The sequence below is a fragment of the Mixophyes fleayi genome, chromosome 11, assembly GCF_038048845.1.
Source record: "Mixophyes fleayi isolate aMixFle1 chromosome 11, aMixFle1.hap1, whole genome shotgun sequence".
Taxonomy (NCBI): domain Eukaryota; kingdom Metazoa; phylum Chordata; class Amphibia; order Anura; family Limnodynastidae; genus Mixophyes; species Mixophyes fleayi.
The window spans coordinates 76699373-76716301 of NC_134412.1; the positions used below are offsets into that span (position 1 = coordinate 76699373).

The 16929-nt window shown below is 40.7% G+C and overlaps 1 protein-coding gene across 2 annotated transcripts; it reads right to left on the minus strand.

The window, feature by feature from the left end:
• Window positions 1-1713: 1713 nt before the first annotated feature.
• UBE2J2 (ubiquitin conjugating enzyme E2 J2) lies at window positions 1714-16665 on the minus strand. Of its 2 annotated transcripts, none has more exons than XM_075189729.1 (7): window positions 16412-16665; window positions 15306-15436; window positions 8702-8742; window positions 7755-7857; window positions 7421-7559; window positions 5726-5806; window positions 1714-3287 (listed from the first exon to the last, which is right to left on the minus strand). In XM_075189729.1, exons 2-7 carry the CDS (start codon window positions 15434-15436, stop codon window positions 3003-3005), a joined length of 780 nt encoding a protein of 259 aa, XP_075045830.1. In that variant the 5' UTR covers window positions 16412-16665; the 3' UTR covers window positions 1714-3002. The 2 variants fall into 2 exon arrangements, with proteins under 2 accessions (XP_075045830.1, XP_075045831.1); XM_075189730.1 differs by lacking the exon at window positions 16412-16665 and adding an exon at window positions 16128-16223.
• Between the last annotated feature and the right edge of the window lie 264 nt (window positions 16666-16929).

Consider the following 16929-nt stretch of genomic DNA (forward strand, 5'->3'; position numbering starts at 1 on the left):
ATTGTACATGTCAGAAACTCGTTAGTGCATATGGAAAGGTAATATCAGAACCACTAAGAGTACAGAAAAATGTAAACCAAGCAGCATCCATATAAACGCTCTTTCATGTCAATCAACCAGCAGAGATCCTGTTCCATCTAAGTGGAACATACAGTACTAAAACTGAACTCGGCAGTGTCAGTGGCATATGCCATACACGATATAAAAATACTGTAGTCACATTTAACATATGAAACACTTTTGTACACAAAGGCAGTGTTCTAATCACCCTTTGCTGGGTCCTCACCATGACGCGGCCGAAAGTTGTACCGACATTAGTGCAGCATGATTTTCGGTCTCATCACAGTGCCGGGCAGCAGGGGGTCACTGCCTTGCTGCCGCATCACAGGGGTTGTCAAACTTCAGGGGAGGGGGAGGGCCCCTCTATAAAAGGACAGGCGTGTTTCTCAAGCAGTTCATTTGCTGGTGAACTGTGAAGATAGTGTTTGTTACGTTGGGGCTTTCTGCGTATAGCCAGAATTTGCACAGTACCTGGGACTGTTTTTAAAAAAAATGTGTGTCTCCAAACAGCATTTGTGCAGTATCGGCTTGCTGTTAAAAATTAAATCTGTGTTCAGCCAGCCGTTACCCATAATGAGTAAGAAATTAAATTAGAAAAAAACAATCTTATGTTTCTTCAAGAAAAACCACAAGAAAAACCAAAGCAGGAACACAACAGCAGAGCCAGAGACTTCCAAGACACTACAAACGAGGTTGGACCACCTTATGGATCACAGTCTATTTTGCATGAAAAATGTTTCTCTAAACATCGCATAATCAGGAGCAAACAGTGACTGGCTGAAAACATTGCATTGGTTGTTGATAAAAGATGATGGAATGATGTGTTCCACGTGTATAAAATAAGGAAGTGACTTGGGTAACTATGCCGTGCAAAAGACTTCAAAAAAGAAAGTTTAAGTGACCATAGGTTGTTCATACTTAAAGCATCTTGATATTGGAAAAAATGCAAATGAACTTCAAAAAGAATAATGCAATTCCTTGACATCTTGGCTTCACAAAATAACATGTGAATTACTTAAACATTTGCATTCGGCAGATTACTTCAGTGTTCTGTGATGAAACGACAGACATCTCAGTTTTGAAGCAGCTTATGTACATTAAATACATGTGTCAACTTAATAAAAAGATTACTGTTAGTTTTACGTCGGATCCCAGTACATTTACTCCCTGCAATATTAAACTGTGAAAATAGTAAACTAGAATGGGCAGTTGCATCAATTGTTTGAGCTCGAGTCCTAAAAAAAAAAAAAAAATCTAGATTCAAAACAAATACATAAAGTTTTAAAAACTGAGATTAAAGAATAGTGATCACTATGCGTGAAAGATAGTGATCAAAGACAATGCTGTGTCGGTCATCACTTTCAGTAAACCCATTACATATCTAAACTAACCTGCCTAAGCTACAATGAAATTTTATAAAATTATATATGAAATAACATCAATGTTAAGGTTTCCCTATCTATACAGACTAAGGTGGAATAGATTTCTCTTTGTACAGTGAATCCTCTGTGGAGTCAGTCCCTTACCACCATGCCCATAATAGAATGTAGAGGGTAAAGCACAAGGAAGGATTGGAGTGCAGAAGAAATGAAGTTTATAAAACTCAGTACATTTGCTAGCACAGTGAAGATACAAAAATGTAAATACTTCAAATTTTGTGGTGATCACTTTTATATTTTAAATGACGTTTAATCCAGTAAGACATGTTTACAAATCAAATATTTCAATACAAGGCTCCTGACTGCCTGTGTCTTGTCAAGTGCTAGGTTTTATAAATTAGAGGACCCGTCACCTATACACCATGGAGGCAGCCATTGTGTGGCTAAAATCGATGTTCATGAGAATGCAACCTATCTATGCACTAGTGACATCACCGAGGCAGCAGGCATGAAGTGACCGGCTAGGACCAAATTCTGGTTCGCCTCCAAAAAAAATGGCCGTTTTCAACGTGGGTAACAGGCACCATTTAAAACAGTTGTTAACCGCTGACAGATTGAAGTCAGATTTCTATACCAAAACCACCACACTAAAACTGGACCATGTCCCCTACTTACTATAGCTGTCCATTTTCCATTGTGTGTGCAAAACGGCTGCTTGCATGTGCCTGACGCCTACCACGCTTTGTTTTATTTCCGAGCATATTATAAAACATACCTAACATGAGCTTTTAGTAAGTAGTTAACTTCGTGACTCTCTATAGCCCCATGTTGATGGGACATGTAACATATACTCTAAGCATGGTCTGTGTGATCTAATAAAAGGTTAATATCCATTTTTATTAGGATATAAATTAACTGATATAATTATTTCATAGTTCATCATAAAATACCACCTCACTGTCATACCTAAAATCTTACATCAACATAAAAAAAAAAAAAAGAAAAGAAAAAAAGAAAAAAACACGTGAACACATGAACATTATTAGACATTGGGACTTAATCACTGTATAACTGCTGCCCAAAACAGGACAATCCTTTGGAACCTGTGTGCTGGAATGGGACAAGCAGCGGATATAACCGTAGCCAAAGACATCTTTCTCAAACGTATGGTAGCAACCAAGTGTCTACCTCCCTGGCGTTTATTTAAAGAGAAAAATCTTAAGTTAATGGTCACCAATTTTCATGTATTAAAGTAAATGGTAGAAGTTAAGCCACTCTGTAAAGAGTGACTCAATGACCAGAGAGTGCAGTGAATATGATACAGGTTATCTTATTTTTGTCTGTCGCCATGGAAAACAACACAACCACTCGTCTCATGTACTAAAAAAAAAATTATAATATTAAACCCATGAGCCAACTGATATATCACTTTGCACGACTGTAGCACAAATAGTAATAACCCGAGCATGGTGCCAAGTCCAACTCCTCCTAGCAGTTCATTTGCTTTTTTCCAACTAGCGCTAGTTTGGTCTCCGATTCTTCTTGCCTCCTAGTAGGCCCCATTCATTCCTGAGCTATGCTTCTCAGTACATATTTGACTGTGTAGGCGAAGGCGGCAAAGCCCACTATGACGAAGACATTGGCCAATGCCCCTCCCAAGAGTCCATGGTTACGGTTTGGCTGTTGTAGACCCGGGTGATTTGCAGCTGCCAAAGGGACGTGACCATTCAAAAGTGCGGCTCCGTTCTGGCCAAGGTGAGCGTCCGAGTCCGGCACCACATCGGGGAGAGGAAGAGTCTGTGGTCGGTTGGTTAGTTCTTCTTGGGCCCTTTGTTTCTGCTTAATTTCCTGCCAAGATGAAGAGGACAAATAAGCGAGAGCACAATGTGAACAAGCTTAGAAATACGAATATAGACATCTAGTTTGATCAACATCGATTAAGAAGGAGATTGGGTACAGCGCTGCGGAATCAGTGGCGCTATATAAGTGAATGGTGAGGACGATGATGGGTGTATTTTTGACCTATAGATTCATTCATTATTCTACCTTTACGTTATCTCACTCATGACAAATCGAAGACCCTCTTTTACTGCATGAAGTTTAGATAACAAGTGCAGACAGGTGTTGGAGTAGTCATTACAAAAGTAAAATCCTTATAAATACTCCGATGAGTAGTAAAAACACAGATTTTATTTTTTTGCCATTTGTAACAAGTTTAAAAAGAAAGGGAAACCATTTACTTACACACCATACATGTAATCACTGCTGATCTCTCCTTAGAATGATCAGTTTAACAATGGCTGGTAGAGTCACTTTGCAGGATTAAAGCCATCCAATAACTGAGTCTCAAGGTAATAAACAGAAAATCTCGTAAAAGGCATTACAAAGCTTTACAGGCCGCCATTTCTCCTGCTCAAGATGGATAGAAAGAATGTTTGGATGTTAAATACAGGCTTTATTATGTGTTTACCACACTGCAAGCCAGACACACTATGAGGAATGTGCGATTGGTGCCTTTATGTCCCGGCAGGAAGTAGATCTCAAATTCCAGACATCAGAAGGACAAATCTAAGCATCTTAAAGTACTTGGATAAAAGACACTGGGTACTAACCAGAGTGCACACACGCTTGCATGGTTGTATAATGCTGGTTACGTTAGAACATTTCCTGTACAGTCCTTACAAAGATCGGGATAAAAAAAAAAAAAAAAAAAAAGGATACCTAGGGCTAGATTTACTAAGCTGCGGGTTTGAAAAAGTGGGGATGTTGCCTATAGCAACCAATCAGATTCTAGCTGTCATTTTGTAGAAGGTACTAAATAAATGAAAGATGATAAAATGATTTCTTCTAATAACTCGTTTTTCTAAGGGGTTTTCCAATGTCAGATTACCTTAAGTCATTGATTTGTATATTCCCTTCTGAAGCCATCCCTAAATATATAACTACTTTTAGGGAGGGGGGGTTCAAGGAGCCGCAAAGTGTCTCATGCACGTCCTAAGACACTTAGGGCTAGATTTATTAAGCTGCGGGTTTGAAAAAGTGGAGATGTTGCCTATAGCAACCAATCAGATTCTAGCTATCATTTTGTAGAAGGTACTAAATAAATGACAGCTAGAATCTGATTGGTTGCTATAGGCAACATCCCCACTTTTTCAAACCCGCAGCTTAGTAAATCTAGCCCCTAGTCACTATTAATAAGCATTCATCAGGTTTAATTTACCTAAAAAAAAGGACAAAACCCAAAATGTGATATTATATAGTCTATAAAAATGTAATAAAAAAAAACAAAAAAAAAACCCCCAAAAACACATTATTTACCATTATCCAGGTTTTCTACTAGAGCTGTTAAATAAAGGTAAAGTATTTCTTTCCTCACCCATCCCAAACAACAATATCCAACCCTATATGGCTAGTAGACACTGTCTAAAGTGATACTGGTATTGGACACAAGGGCGGACCTAGACGTAATTTTTAAGGACGATTTTGCATAATCACGCCCATCCTTCATTCTGATCGGCTGGCCCGGAAAACTCCGCCCCTCCACCCGTTTTAATCGGCGTCTTGGATCCAAATTTAAAGGACTTGTGCTGCTAGGGGGAGCTGTTGTGTCATACTTTAATGTAATACAAGAAAAAGAAACACCACCCTATCAGTAATGTCTGTTCTCCAAGGAACAGGCAGAAAACTAGACAGATTTAGTGAAGTATGAACAGTTTTTCATGGGTATTATTTAGCTCATCCATGTTAATATGCAAGAGTAAATTTCTTTGAATGATAAAAGTAAAGTATATCAACATTTAACTTTATTTTACAGTTACATTTTCACCAAGGACAATGGCATAAGTAGTTAAAGGCATTACTGACGGCATTCAAGGTTATGTGCACATCGGTTAGGTCTGCGTTTTAGATATCAGGTACAAATAACTTTAGATGCTTTGTTTGGCGATTTCTCTTTCTGGTGTCTGGAGTTTGCAGTCTACTTCGTGGTGGGTGTAACGGCATATGACCAGAGGAGCCGTAAGACCCCCAACACGCAGATGCAATGGGCAGGCCCAGAACAGGGAACCTATATGACGGCGTCTCTGCCCGCTGGGAACTTCGCCTGTCAACCTGCCAATGCTCCAGGTCTGGAGACCAGTTACTGTATACTAGTTGAGGAGGTGGGCTGCCCGGTTAGCCAAATCCTTCACGATTTCAGGAGACGTGCAAAAACCAGTGAAAAGTACCGCTATATAGGAAAAATGATATGAATCAGTCACTGGTAAGTTAATGTAAAACATCCTTACCTCTACTACTTCTGGAAACAGCTCACAGAAAACTTTATCCTTTAAGTTAAATGCTAAACTTTGCGCAGAAAGTTGCCGTTTCTGCAAAGAGGGAAAAAAGAAAAGAGAAAAAAAAAACATTTTAAAACTTGTTAACGTCGAAAACAATGGATAAGAAAATAGACTAAACATTTCCATTTCGGTTGCGTTCAGAGGTACCTCAGTATTTAAAAGTTAGGAGAATTTTAGTAAGGAAATGAAATGTTAATTAAATAAAGCATGGTTTTACTAGATATTTAATATAGTGTTGTGTCATTGTAGGACAGTTTACAGCCCTGTTCTCCCTCTCCAAATAAACCCCCCCCCCCCCAAAAAAAACACACACAAATTCAGCAAGAAAGGTCTAGCAATATATCCTGGCAATACGCGGGCCAATACTACCACACTGCCCAAGTGCCAATCTGCAGGAACAATGCCCAATTTGCTCAAACACGTAGGAGGCTAAACTGGACAAGATCTTTCCATCTGGCTGAGATTCCTTGCGGATACCGTGGGGCCAGAGCGCACACACAGGCTGATCGTAGTCATATTTATCTACACGCATAACAATAATCCTATGTCACGCAGATTATGATGGGTATTACTGTGGTATGAGCCAAGCATGCTGCAATGTAAGGCCAGTTGCAGATTATCACATGTGACCAGCTTTAGAGCGTCTGGGAACAATTCTGAATTTGATGCAGTGCTGCCAAGTGTCAGAAGTGGTTCTGGTACCAGCATGGAAATATTGTTGATGCACATCAAGAGCCACTAGTGAAGGATGTTTTATAGGTTAATCTCACTAGTGTATACTTCCTTCAGTGACATACATTATACGAAGCTATATAATAGTCACACAAGCTGGCGGAGTCTGTTTATAGAGTACATAAAACTGAGTGACCTATTGGACACATGAAAGGTTCTCCATCCACCAATCACAAGCAAGCTCTCCTTCCTACAGCTGATATTAGTGTATAGCAGGATAGAGGGAGACTGACAGCGATTGGTGGAGGGCTGTGTCAGCAATGACTTCAGCTCTCATACAGATATGCCTAAGCAGGAGGCTCTATGGGGTGTCTATTGAGGTGGCTGACACACAATGCCTGTGAGGGGATGTCAGCCAGGATTCCTGACAAGCAGGAGGAGTAATCCAGTAAATTAGTGCTGGACAAATCCCACAGTTAGGTAACCAATGCCTCTAAAGTGCACTGCTGTCACCAAACTTTTCAGGTTATTTTTAACGAAGTCAATGGATCCCTGGCTTCTGGAATTGACGCACTTGCTTCTGAATTCGACATTACTCTGTCCACCCCTGCAGCCATATATAGGTTACATACACAGACAAACACAAAGCCTTGTGGTTTTGAAAAGCTGGTTGACTCCCCATCATCACAACATCTCATCACTAATCTGGACAGGATCGTATTGTGGAGGGTCTCTAGCCCCCAGCCTCCTGCACCGGTAAGGCCTGTCTGCAAGAAATCACGTGATATATAAGAGTGGGCATGTAAACGGGAGATATTCATGGCAGGCGCGTGGTGAAATGCACACATCCCTGTGCCCTCCTCACTAGAGAGCCAGTTATAAGGCCAGAAACTGGTTCCCCACCCCCCTACAGCGCCCCTCCTTCCTACCACAGGGAGGCTGCAGGAACCACTTTTAAATATTAAAACCTACCGTAAAGTCCGAGGTCTCTATGCTGCCCAGTGTGGGTCCTTTCTCCACCATGAAGCTAAGCAGACCGGTGAGGATTGTTGATACCGACCATGCTGGATTCCATGTGTCTGGGTGGAAGTCTGTGATTGAAAGGCAGAGTCTAGAGGAGGGGAGAGGAAGAGAGAAAATTTCAAGGTAAGACTGTCGTATCAAACTTCAGTGCGGAAAGGTTATCAATTATAAAGCTTTGCTCACATACAAATGATCTAGTATTAGAAAGGAGCGTAGAAACCAAAATTATAGCTCTATGAGCCAGTAGCCTTGTAGTGATAAGAGCAGTAAGATGGAGTCTTACCGTGTGTTACATTTAAACCGCCCGTTAGGAGTAATCATATAAATACTAGGTGGTTTAAATGGGAATTCTCTGGGAAATATTAGTTTTCCATGGTAGTAGCCACCTGAAAGGAAATAAACATAACAGATTTTAGACAATTGTAGACTAAGGCTGGGTACACACTACAGGCTTTTCAGCCGATTATCGAACCAATGACATGATAAACAACCGTTCGGCCCAATAGAACATTAGTGCGTGCGCTCCAACAATGGGCGATTATCGTTCCAAAGCTCATCGTATTGTTTGATTTGATTTTTAACCTGGACTAAAAATCTCGTTCAACGATGGAACGATGTCGCTCCAATCCTGCACCATGTATGCCCTAAGGACCGGCAGTGTCCACAGACCTCTACGAAGTGTGCAGGGTCACAATCTTTTCAGGTAATAGATCTGTGCTCTTCATCTTACATAACCAAGGGTAAATCTTGTAAAACATATATAGTGTGTACACATGAAGCTGCATGCTGACCAGGACTTCATTGGGCAAAAGATGCTGCATCGGGAGAAACTATCTGTAGTGTGTACCCAGACAAAGTCTGTGCTGTGTAGATAAGTAAGCTGGATTTAGGGGACTAGCTTTTGAAAGCTTACAAAAGGCTTCAAAGCCGATCACCTCCTGGAAAATATTTATCTAAAGTGCTCACCCCCCCACCCTAGCCGTAAGGGTGGGGTGAGCCTTATTGATTTGACGGTACAAAGGGGGCACATTAGGAATATATTTTCCTACGTGGCGGTGCAGCTATATATACACACACATCTAAAAAATTTAATTCCTCAGACACTGAGGAAACATGGGACTGTCTGGAGAAAATGGGCATTTATTTAAATCAAACACATTGAAGAGACGTTATCCTGAAATTGAACAGCCACCCCCCTCCCTCACACACAAAATATAATTACCAGCTTACCTTCATACGGAGTCATCTCAGGCCCTCGAACTACATAGTGCCTAAAGAAAGAACAAAAATAAAAATGTCAGTTCTGATACTTATTCCATCACAAAATGGCAATAGGAGAAATTAAGATTTGTCAATTTATTTGAAGAATTTGAATTCTAAAAACAAAGAAAAGCTACAATGAGAGAGAAGCAGAAACATGGCAGGTTAATCAATCCCACCTTGTACAGTAATATGTAGAGTATCTGTACTAGATAGCTGGCACTCTAGTATTTGTGCTGCTATAGAGCTCTATTGAAGCCCTATGGATGGACTTAGTCCTCCTCTCCATTTCAGGTGACCAGGCTCCCCGGGTGTGGGTGTGATGGTATATGCAATAAGTACAGAATAGGACAGATTTTCCACTCTGGACAACCTCTTTAACGGTGGGTAAAGTACTGTATTATACTGCATACACTAGAGCAGGCCTGGCAAACCTGTGGCCACGGGCAAGCTGGGCTGGGGGGCATCTGCCCCCCTGGTCTGGTCCCATAATGGGCTACCTTGGGCTGAGTCACCTGCATTTGTTCCTTAAAAATATTCCCAATAGGCTGCTGAGAAGTCTTGCCCCCAAGGCTAAAGTCTACAAGCCTTCCCCTGCCTGTAGCTCTCCAAGTGTTGTGATACGACAAGCCCCGGCCAATAGCTGGCAAGGCATGATGGGATTTGTAGTTTTAGAACGCCTGGAAAGCCACAGGTTGGCCAGTCCTGCACTAAAGTTTCTCAACCTTTGTACTTGTGTGTAGAAAAGCAAATGTTTACCAAGTACATGTGTCAGTTTATCCTCTTAAAGCAGTGACTGGCAACCTGATGTAGTTCGAGGGAGCCTTCTACCCTTAAAAATGCGGCAATTGTTACAAGCTATAACAACTAAATCTTCCACTTCAAAGTGATGGAGCGTAAAGCTGAGGAAAGACTGATGGGGATGAAGAAGAAGAGAGCTGTGGACCGTGTGTGAAGACCTGGAGGCTGCCTGTTGCTCATCACGGCTTTATATATATTCTAAGTGCCCACTAAGGGTGATCAATGTATTCCAGGCATCTCTGTACGGCTTTAAAGCTGCAAACCCATAGTAAAAGGATGTGTGGGTTTTAATTTGTTTTAGCAAATCTCTGCTTTACTGTAAGAAGAGATGTGGCGTTTTCCTTTTTCTTGCGACTACCATATCAACCCACAGCCATTTGACAGTCAATTCGACACGACGCATCTCCGGAACAGTCAGAGGCGACGTCCAGGCTGGAATATCCGCTCATTTTTTCCTTGCGTCCCATAGAGATGCGCAGCAAATTGAGCAGAGACTCCTTACCGCAATAGGCATCAATGTGCACAGCCGGACATCGAGGCAAAGTCCGGCAGCACCTTGCGCTGAATTGAACCTGCCCCATAGTGCAGTGCACAGAGGGGCTTTGGAACGCATGCACATTCACAGCACAATCCCCCACACCTCCCTCCATGTGCGTGCTGGCAGGGGAAGGAGGGCTCTGACCCAAATCAAGTGATGCATCCTCGGGAAGTTTCAAGAGCTGAAATGCAAATAGCAGCCATACCGGTCTCTTTCATGGAGGGATTTTTAAGAATAAATGATTGGATTACATCCAAGAAGAATAAAAATATAATATAATATAATATAATATATATATATATATATATATATATATATACACACACACATACAACTGCCAGCTTGGTGTTAAACAGTTACAAAATATGCTGTAAAAAATGTTTATGTATACATAATACCAATAAAGGCCCAACCCAATTATGTTTAATTCAAATAAAGGCATTGTTTTGAGATAATGTAAATACGATAAAAACAAAACACAAACACAACAGCAGCAGGAGATAATCAGAAAATAGCACCCCGCACAATCACCCAAAATTACATCAATCAGCTGTTACATATGGAACCACCGAAGTAACTGAGCAGAAGTCATAATTTACATAGAGGAGAGGACTCCACTCATTTGCTGAACTACAAAAGAAATTTCAGTTACCACACTTTATTTTATCAATTTCTCCAAACCCACCATTTTATTCTAGTCTAAAACTGCCTAGATAGGTCTCACACCCTTTGAAGCCACTGCACTTATACGGCAAACCTTAAGGAAGCAATCTCCAAATGACGCCATACATGACTTACTCCAAAGTGACCTGAACTGGAGATTCACAAGTCTCAATGGGAAGTGGTAGGATTAGAGGCCTGAGGACTAAAGGCACCGGAGAGCCACATGCTAGAACAGAACTCCTGCAAAATCTGCAATTTTGTTTAAATACCAACTGTATTGTATGTACCCAGCAACCTCAGAGCGATGCTGGATAAAGTGCGGGCTACGAGGCACATTCAAACATACGTGGTGGAGCAGTACAAAATACCTCACCAAGCAAAACGAGTCATGGAGGCAATTATTCAAATGTCTAGTGCTGCTATTAAAATAACCCCAACAAGTCTATTAGCCTGACACCAACTGCAAAAACCACCGATATCCGAGGCCATAATGAATCATATCTAGTATTCGGTTCATCACTTCCATAGAATACATCGCCAGCCGGACAAATCACTCCATCCATAAGTTCCAAGCAGTTTGAAGAAACTAGAATTCCCTTAATTTAATGTTTTCCCTTTACCAGGAAACTGATTCTTATTTTTTTTTTTGTTTAAACTATATTAACCGTATCCCCACCATGTTTCTTCCTCCCACATCCCCTGCAGATTCCAGTTTCCTTTCACATTTCCCAATTGAAGCTCCCCTATACATCCCCTTCCTCTCGCTCGCATTGCATTTTGTTATGATACCCCTGCCCACTTTAAAACACATTCACTACATTCAGAGGAACAAAAAAGATAGATATTGAAGTTACGCATTTTATTTGTTAAGAGTGAAAGAAATGGATTAACCAAAAAGATGTGGCTTATTTGTTTTCAGATGTGTCTGCAAATTTCTATATCTAATGATTTTTGCCAATTGTACCTCTGTAGCATGCCGTTCATATACAAGAGGAAAATAAGGTGAAAAATGAAATATATGTACATACACAGTAGCGGAAGTGGACTAGTATATCATACAGACACTTTTCCTAGTGCAATCATTGTAAAACTATCAAATTCCAGTACCATTACATTTTCCATACTGTCACTTCTAAATTTCCATCTCAACTACTATATATGTATGTATATCTATCTCACACCTAGGTGTAAATTTATTAAGCTGCGGGTTTGAAAAAGTGGAAATGTTGCCTATAGCAACCAATCAGATTCTAGCTATCATTTTGTAGAATGTACTAAATAAATGATAATTAGAATCTGATTGGTTGCTATAGGCAACATCTCCACTTTTTTAAACCTGCAGCTTGATAAATTTACCCCATAGTATGCAAATTCACTGAGCATCTCCAACACTGGTTACTTGTCTACATCAGCCCCCAAAACCAATAAAAACTGGGAGCACCAATGTGGCCTGACAGCAGAGGGACAGAATGTATTATTATACTTGATACTAGTTGAGCTAGGGAGAGCAACAAGGGCTTCCACTGAGCACCAGATGAAACAAGATACATAGTATATTATATGTACTTAATTTTGCTACTAAGATAGGTGCCACAATATTTTAACAAGACGCTACTTTTGGGTGGAATAACCCTTTATTCATATCAATCTTATTTAGCTCATTAAGAGAAGACATCCCAAAGTAGACAAAAAAGTGACAATCTGTCATTCACCACGCTGGTATGGATGCAGACCCAGATTCGGAGGCTAGTTCCCATATAATATAATCTATAAGACTATACAAAACTATAAACCTAAACTGTTAAGTAACGGCCTTCACATAATAAGAGTGCGACTTCTGGTCCCTTCTTCTGGACTAATCCTACACCAAAATCTTTTACATTAAATAAAATGTAAACTATATTCATTTAGTTCACTTTAATACAGACGACAGGTTCACTTTGAACAAACGCACTTTGAAACACTGTAATCACGAAGCAGTTTGGCAAACAGACACCGTACCTATAAAAATAAACTGGATATCAAAAAATGGGATCAGCCAAGTTTTTATGGACTCAACAATAGGAGCAAAACATTTCCGAAACTAGACAGGACCAAACATTGACCAGAAACGGGTATGGTGACAATGAATAAAACAATCACACTAATTAAGAACAGTAAATATTTTTTTTTTATCAAGTAAACAACCCCCTGCATTCATAGGGCCCCTGGGACCGTTTCCTTGTGCGAGTTTGTATACAGGTCACTGTGCTCTGTCCTTGAGGACTGGGGCATTGGTACGGCAGCACAATCTTACAGCTTTCCTAAAAAGGGCCTGGATATTAATATCAATATCTGAGAGAAGATCTGTACTTTACACAATCACAATATTTCTTGGGGAAGTGAGAAATCATGTGATTCGCAGAATGCTGTGACATCAAAAGCACACAAACAAATCCAGGTCTCACTAACTGGATATTTAACAAGCAACGGAATACTCGTATAATGACACCCCAAATCATACACACCCACATCTGTAAACACATGACGGCAAAAATAGACCTGTGTCAATCCATATAGTGGCAAAGGATAAAATAAAGTTATCTGATACTTAGGTACTCAGACACAATTGCTGTGTGTCCAGGAAGAGAGAGAGAACAATGATATAATGAGAAGAAAAAATTCTAAGCTTACAAAGGGTAGATATTCATGGTAGCTTGATATTATCAGGATACTTCATCTGGAAGGTCATTTGCCTGATGCTGACTACACGGGTCTTCCTAAGATTTATCAGTTTAACATAAGGAAGGGAGAAAGTATGAAGATGATGCTTTATGAAAGTTAGAACAGAATTTTTAAGTGGACCAGCCAGGTCTATAAGTTTGGTAACACAACCCCCCCCTTAATATCACTTGTGCACCCATGTAAGCAAATAGGTTATTGAACCAGAATCGCACCACAGCCTCATGTTCTCTGCAGCTCAAAGACAAGTATTAGAATATATCAAGTGCTCTTCCATGGAGCTCTACCAAAGAGAACTGGACAGACTGCTTCCTCCAGCACAAGCCTGCATCTAGACTTAGCTAACAGGGTGCATTCCAGAAGGGAGGGGACAGGTTATATTAAAGGGTTGGGTGCCCAAATGTAGAGCATGTCATACATCACACGAACGACCTATCCAATTTACCTAGATGGTAACTGCCTCTGTCTCGAGCTGTCATTTGTTAAGTTGAACACAAGTGCTGGAATTTCCATGAGGTACTTAATGCTCCCATTAAACTCTTGTGCGTGCATCCGGATACTTTCCAGCCATCATGATTGAGTTTTGGGCTTTGTATTTTTTTTCCGTTTTTATTTTATTAAATTTGGGGAGGTTCTGCTAAGCCGCCACTGATACACAATTCCAACGCACTGAGCAAGTGGTTTACTTTTGTTAATTTATTTATTCTAATAACTCGTTTTTCTAAGGGGAGATTATGTTTATGTCATTGATTTGTATATTCCCTTCTGAAGCCATCCCTAAATATATAACTACTTTTAGGAAAGGGGGGGGGTTCAGGGAGCCGCGAAGTGTCTCATGCACGTCCTAAGACACTTAGGGCTAGATTTATTAAGCTGCAGGTTTGAAAAAGTGGAGATGTTGCCTATAGCAAACAATCAGATTCTAGCTGTCATTTTGTAGAAGGTACTAAATAAATGACAGCTAGAATTTGATTGGTTGCTATAGGCACTTTTTCAAACCCGCAGCTTAGTAAATCAAGCCCTTAGAGTTGGAGATTTTAACAGGAATATCTGCTTATTTTTCCTCCTACCCCTTAGAGGTAAGAGGAAAAATGAGCGGAGATCTCTATCATAATTGCCGGCAATGATCACAGCACGATATCCACATGCCACAACGCCTGTAATTAAATTCCCCCCTTAGTGCTTTAAAGCCATGCGTAATATCATAAGTCAAAGTTGTTTATTTCCAATGTCATGGGAAATAACACATCTTTGTGCTCTCTGCATAAGTTTCCACATCTATGGCAACATATATAAACAATTCTGCCCGATTACATAAATACATTGCTAAAAAACACAGAAGAAAGTTAAGACAACAATATATTTAGTAAGAGCTGCAAATATAAGTTAGTGATCTAATGATATAAATGCCCTTTAATTGCTAAAGTATGTATCCCCAGTAGGGCTACACTGTTATTTATTCTACCCTTGGAAAAAATATTTGTAATTTTACATTTGATAGAGCTAAAATAGCAAACAAACCCCATCTCATTAGCAGACTTATCAGAAATATCTCAATGCCACACTCTTAAATAACTGTTCAGTTGGGTACCCAGTAGGCCAATCCGATACATTCCTATTCCATCAACTAAAAACAGAATATGACACTGTCTCCAAGTATTGCTATAGTACAGCAGAAAATCTCAACACACTGCAAAAGCACAGACCATACAGGACTTATACACATTAACAAGCACTATTTGACAACAATGCACTATATACTTATGCAAGAATACGTAACCAAACATAGTAGCCTCAATATGAAAGACAAACCTCCTTGGCTGCTACTGTATGCTGTCACGAGGTACTCACCATTCCAAAATATTTGATGGAAGGGGTTCAGCACAGATATAAGGCACTGGGTCTTTCTTGATCCGCAGATAGTCTTGCTTTAACCTTTGTGTTGCAGTTGTTGGTGCTCTCTTATTACTGTTGCTGCTCATCTATAGAAGAACAATAATATAATATAACAAATGCTGCAATAAGTAGCTACCTTAAAATGTTTAGCTTTACATTTAGTACATAGGTAATATAACACAAGGGTAAGCTGTCCTGCATGAGCAATTTTGACAGCACCCCGCTGCACGAGATCAGATAATATAACAAAAAAGCTACAATGTGCCACACTCCCCGACACGGACTAGCCATTGCAAGTAAAAAGTCACCAGAGTAATGGCACACTTATGGCCACTGCCTAAATCTACTAATCAAAATTTGGGATAGTTTTTCCTTACACCTGGAACAGGTTTTCTTGCATAAAACTTCTTGGAAAACATTACATTCTACTTATAAAGCTCTGACATATGGCCCAGTCTGTGTAGTGAAAAACAAATAAAGATTACCTCAAACAAAAATGAAATATTGACACCTTTAAATATATGAAGAACACACACTGGGTGCTTCCAGTTAACCCTGTAAGCAGCTACCTGTGTATGACAGGGTGTGCTGGGATTTGTAGTGTCACAACATCTGAGAAAGCACCTATTTTTTTCAGACTGTGGATGTGCAAATAATCCAGCTGTCCCATTGGTAAACAAACAGCAGACACTTCCTCAATATACACTTCCCTCATTGCATCCCTTAAACTGAACAACCCTGGGTACAAGATAAAATATCAACAATCGTCTGTACTACCCTGAGGAGATGTTACCCCTGTAGCCTGGGGGACCCTGTGCTGTGTGTGTGGTGTATACACCCTGTCATCAGGGTCTCAGGGAAGAGCCAGGCAGGACACGCACACAAAGGTGACATAAACACCGGTGGGTGCACCCCCCCTCCAGGGTCTGGCCAGACCTGGGCCTTACGGGCCGGTGTCTCCACTTCCTCCCCAGCGCTGCTCCCTCCACCTCCATACCCGCATCCTCCACCTGCATACACCTCATCCCACAACATAACCCCCTGCCCAGGGGTCCGCTCACTTCTCAGCCCGGGTCAGCTCGCCTCTGTCTTCTTTCTCCTCCTCGCTGTCCTGGCTCCCTTTTTTTTTTTTTTTTTTTCCTCCCCCGCTTCCAATATGGCCGCTCCGGGCTCTAACGTTTCCGCTTCCGGTTTCCTGCTGTTTAGGCTTTCAGCTGCGAAGCCCTGGTTTCCATGGTGACGGTCGACGTGTTCACATCAGTCAGCAGAGCTCCATGAAGTCTGACTGCTGCTCAGTAACATGTTGCTCTGCTGGTAGTGCTGAAGTAGACTACGACGTCTGGACACTGTTTACATGAAGTTTATAAAACATCAGTGTATTGTTTGGTTTTATGAAGTTAATTGAAATAAATAATGTTGTCAGCAGCACCCTCATATCACCAAACTTCCAATTCTATAGCCAGTTGTTGCTGAGCATTGCTGACTCACAGCACTGGGGTCATAATATGATTGGTGCATAGCTGTAACTTTAAATTTTAGAGCCTAGAGCGACAAAAATATGCCCCCCTAGCCCTCAATT

Bases quoted from the DNA above. Each gene is read 5' to 3' on its own strand.
- UBE2J2 (XM_075189729.1), bottom strand. From the start codon at position 15,436: ATGAGCAGCAACAGTAATAAGAGAGCACCAACAACTGCAACACAAAGG. The intron at 8,743-15,305 runs GTGAGTACCTCG...TTCTTTCTTTAG, and splicing joins CCATCAAATATTTTGGAATG to GCACTATGTAGTTCGAGGGC. The intron at 7,560-7,754 runs GTAAGACTCCAT...CCCCTCCTCTAG, and splicing joins CGGTTTAAATGTAACACACG to ACTCTGCCTTTCAATCACAG.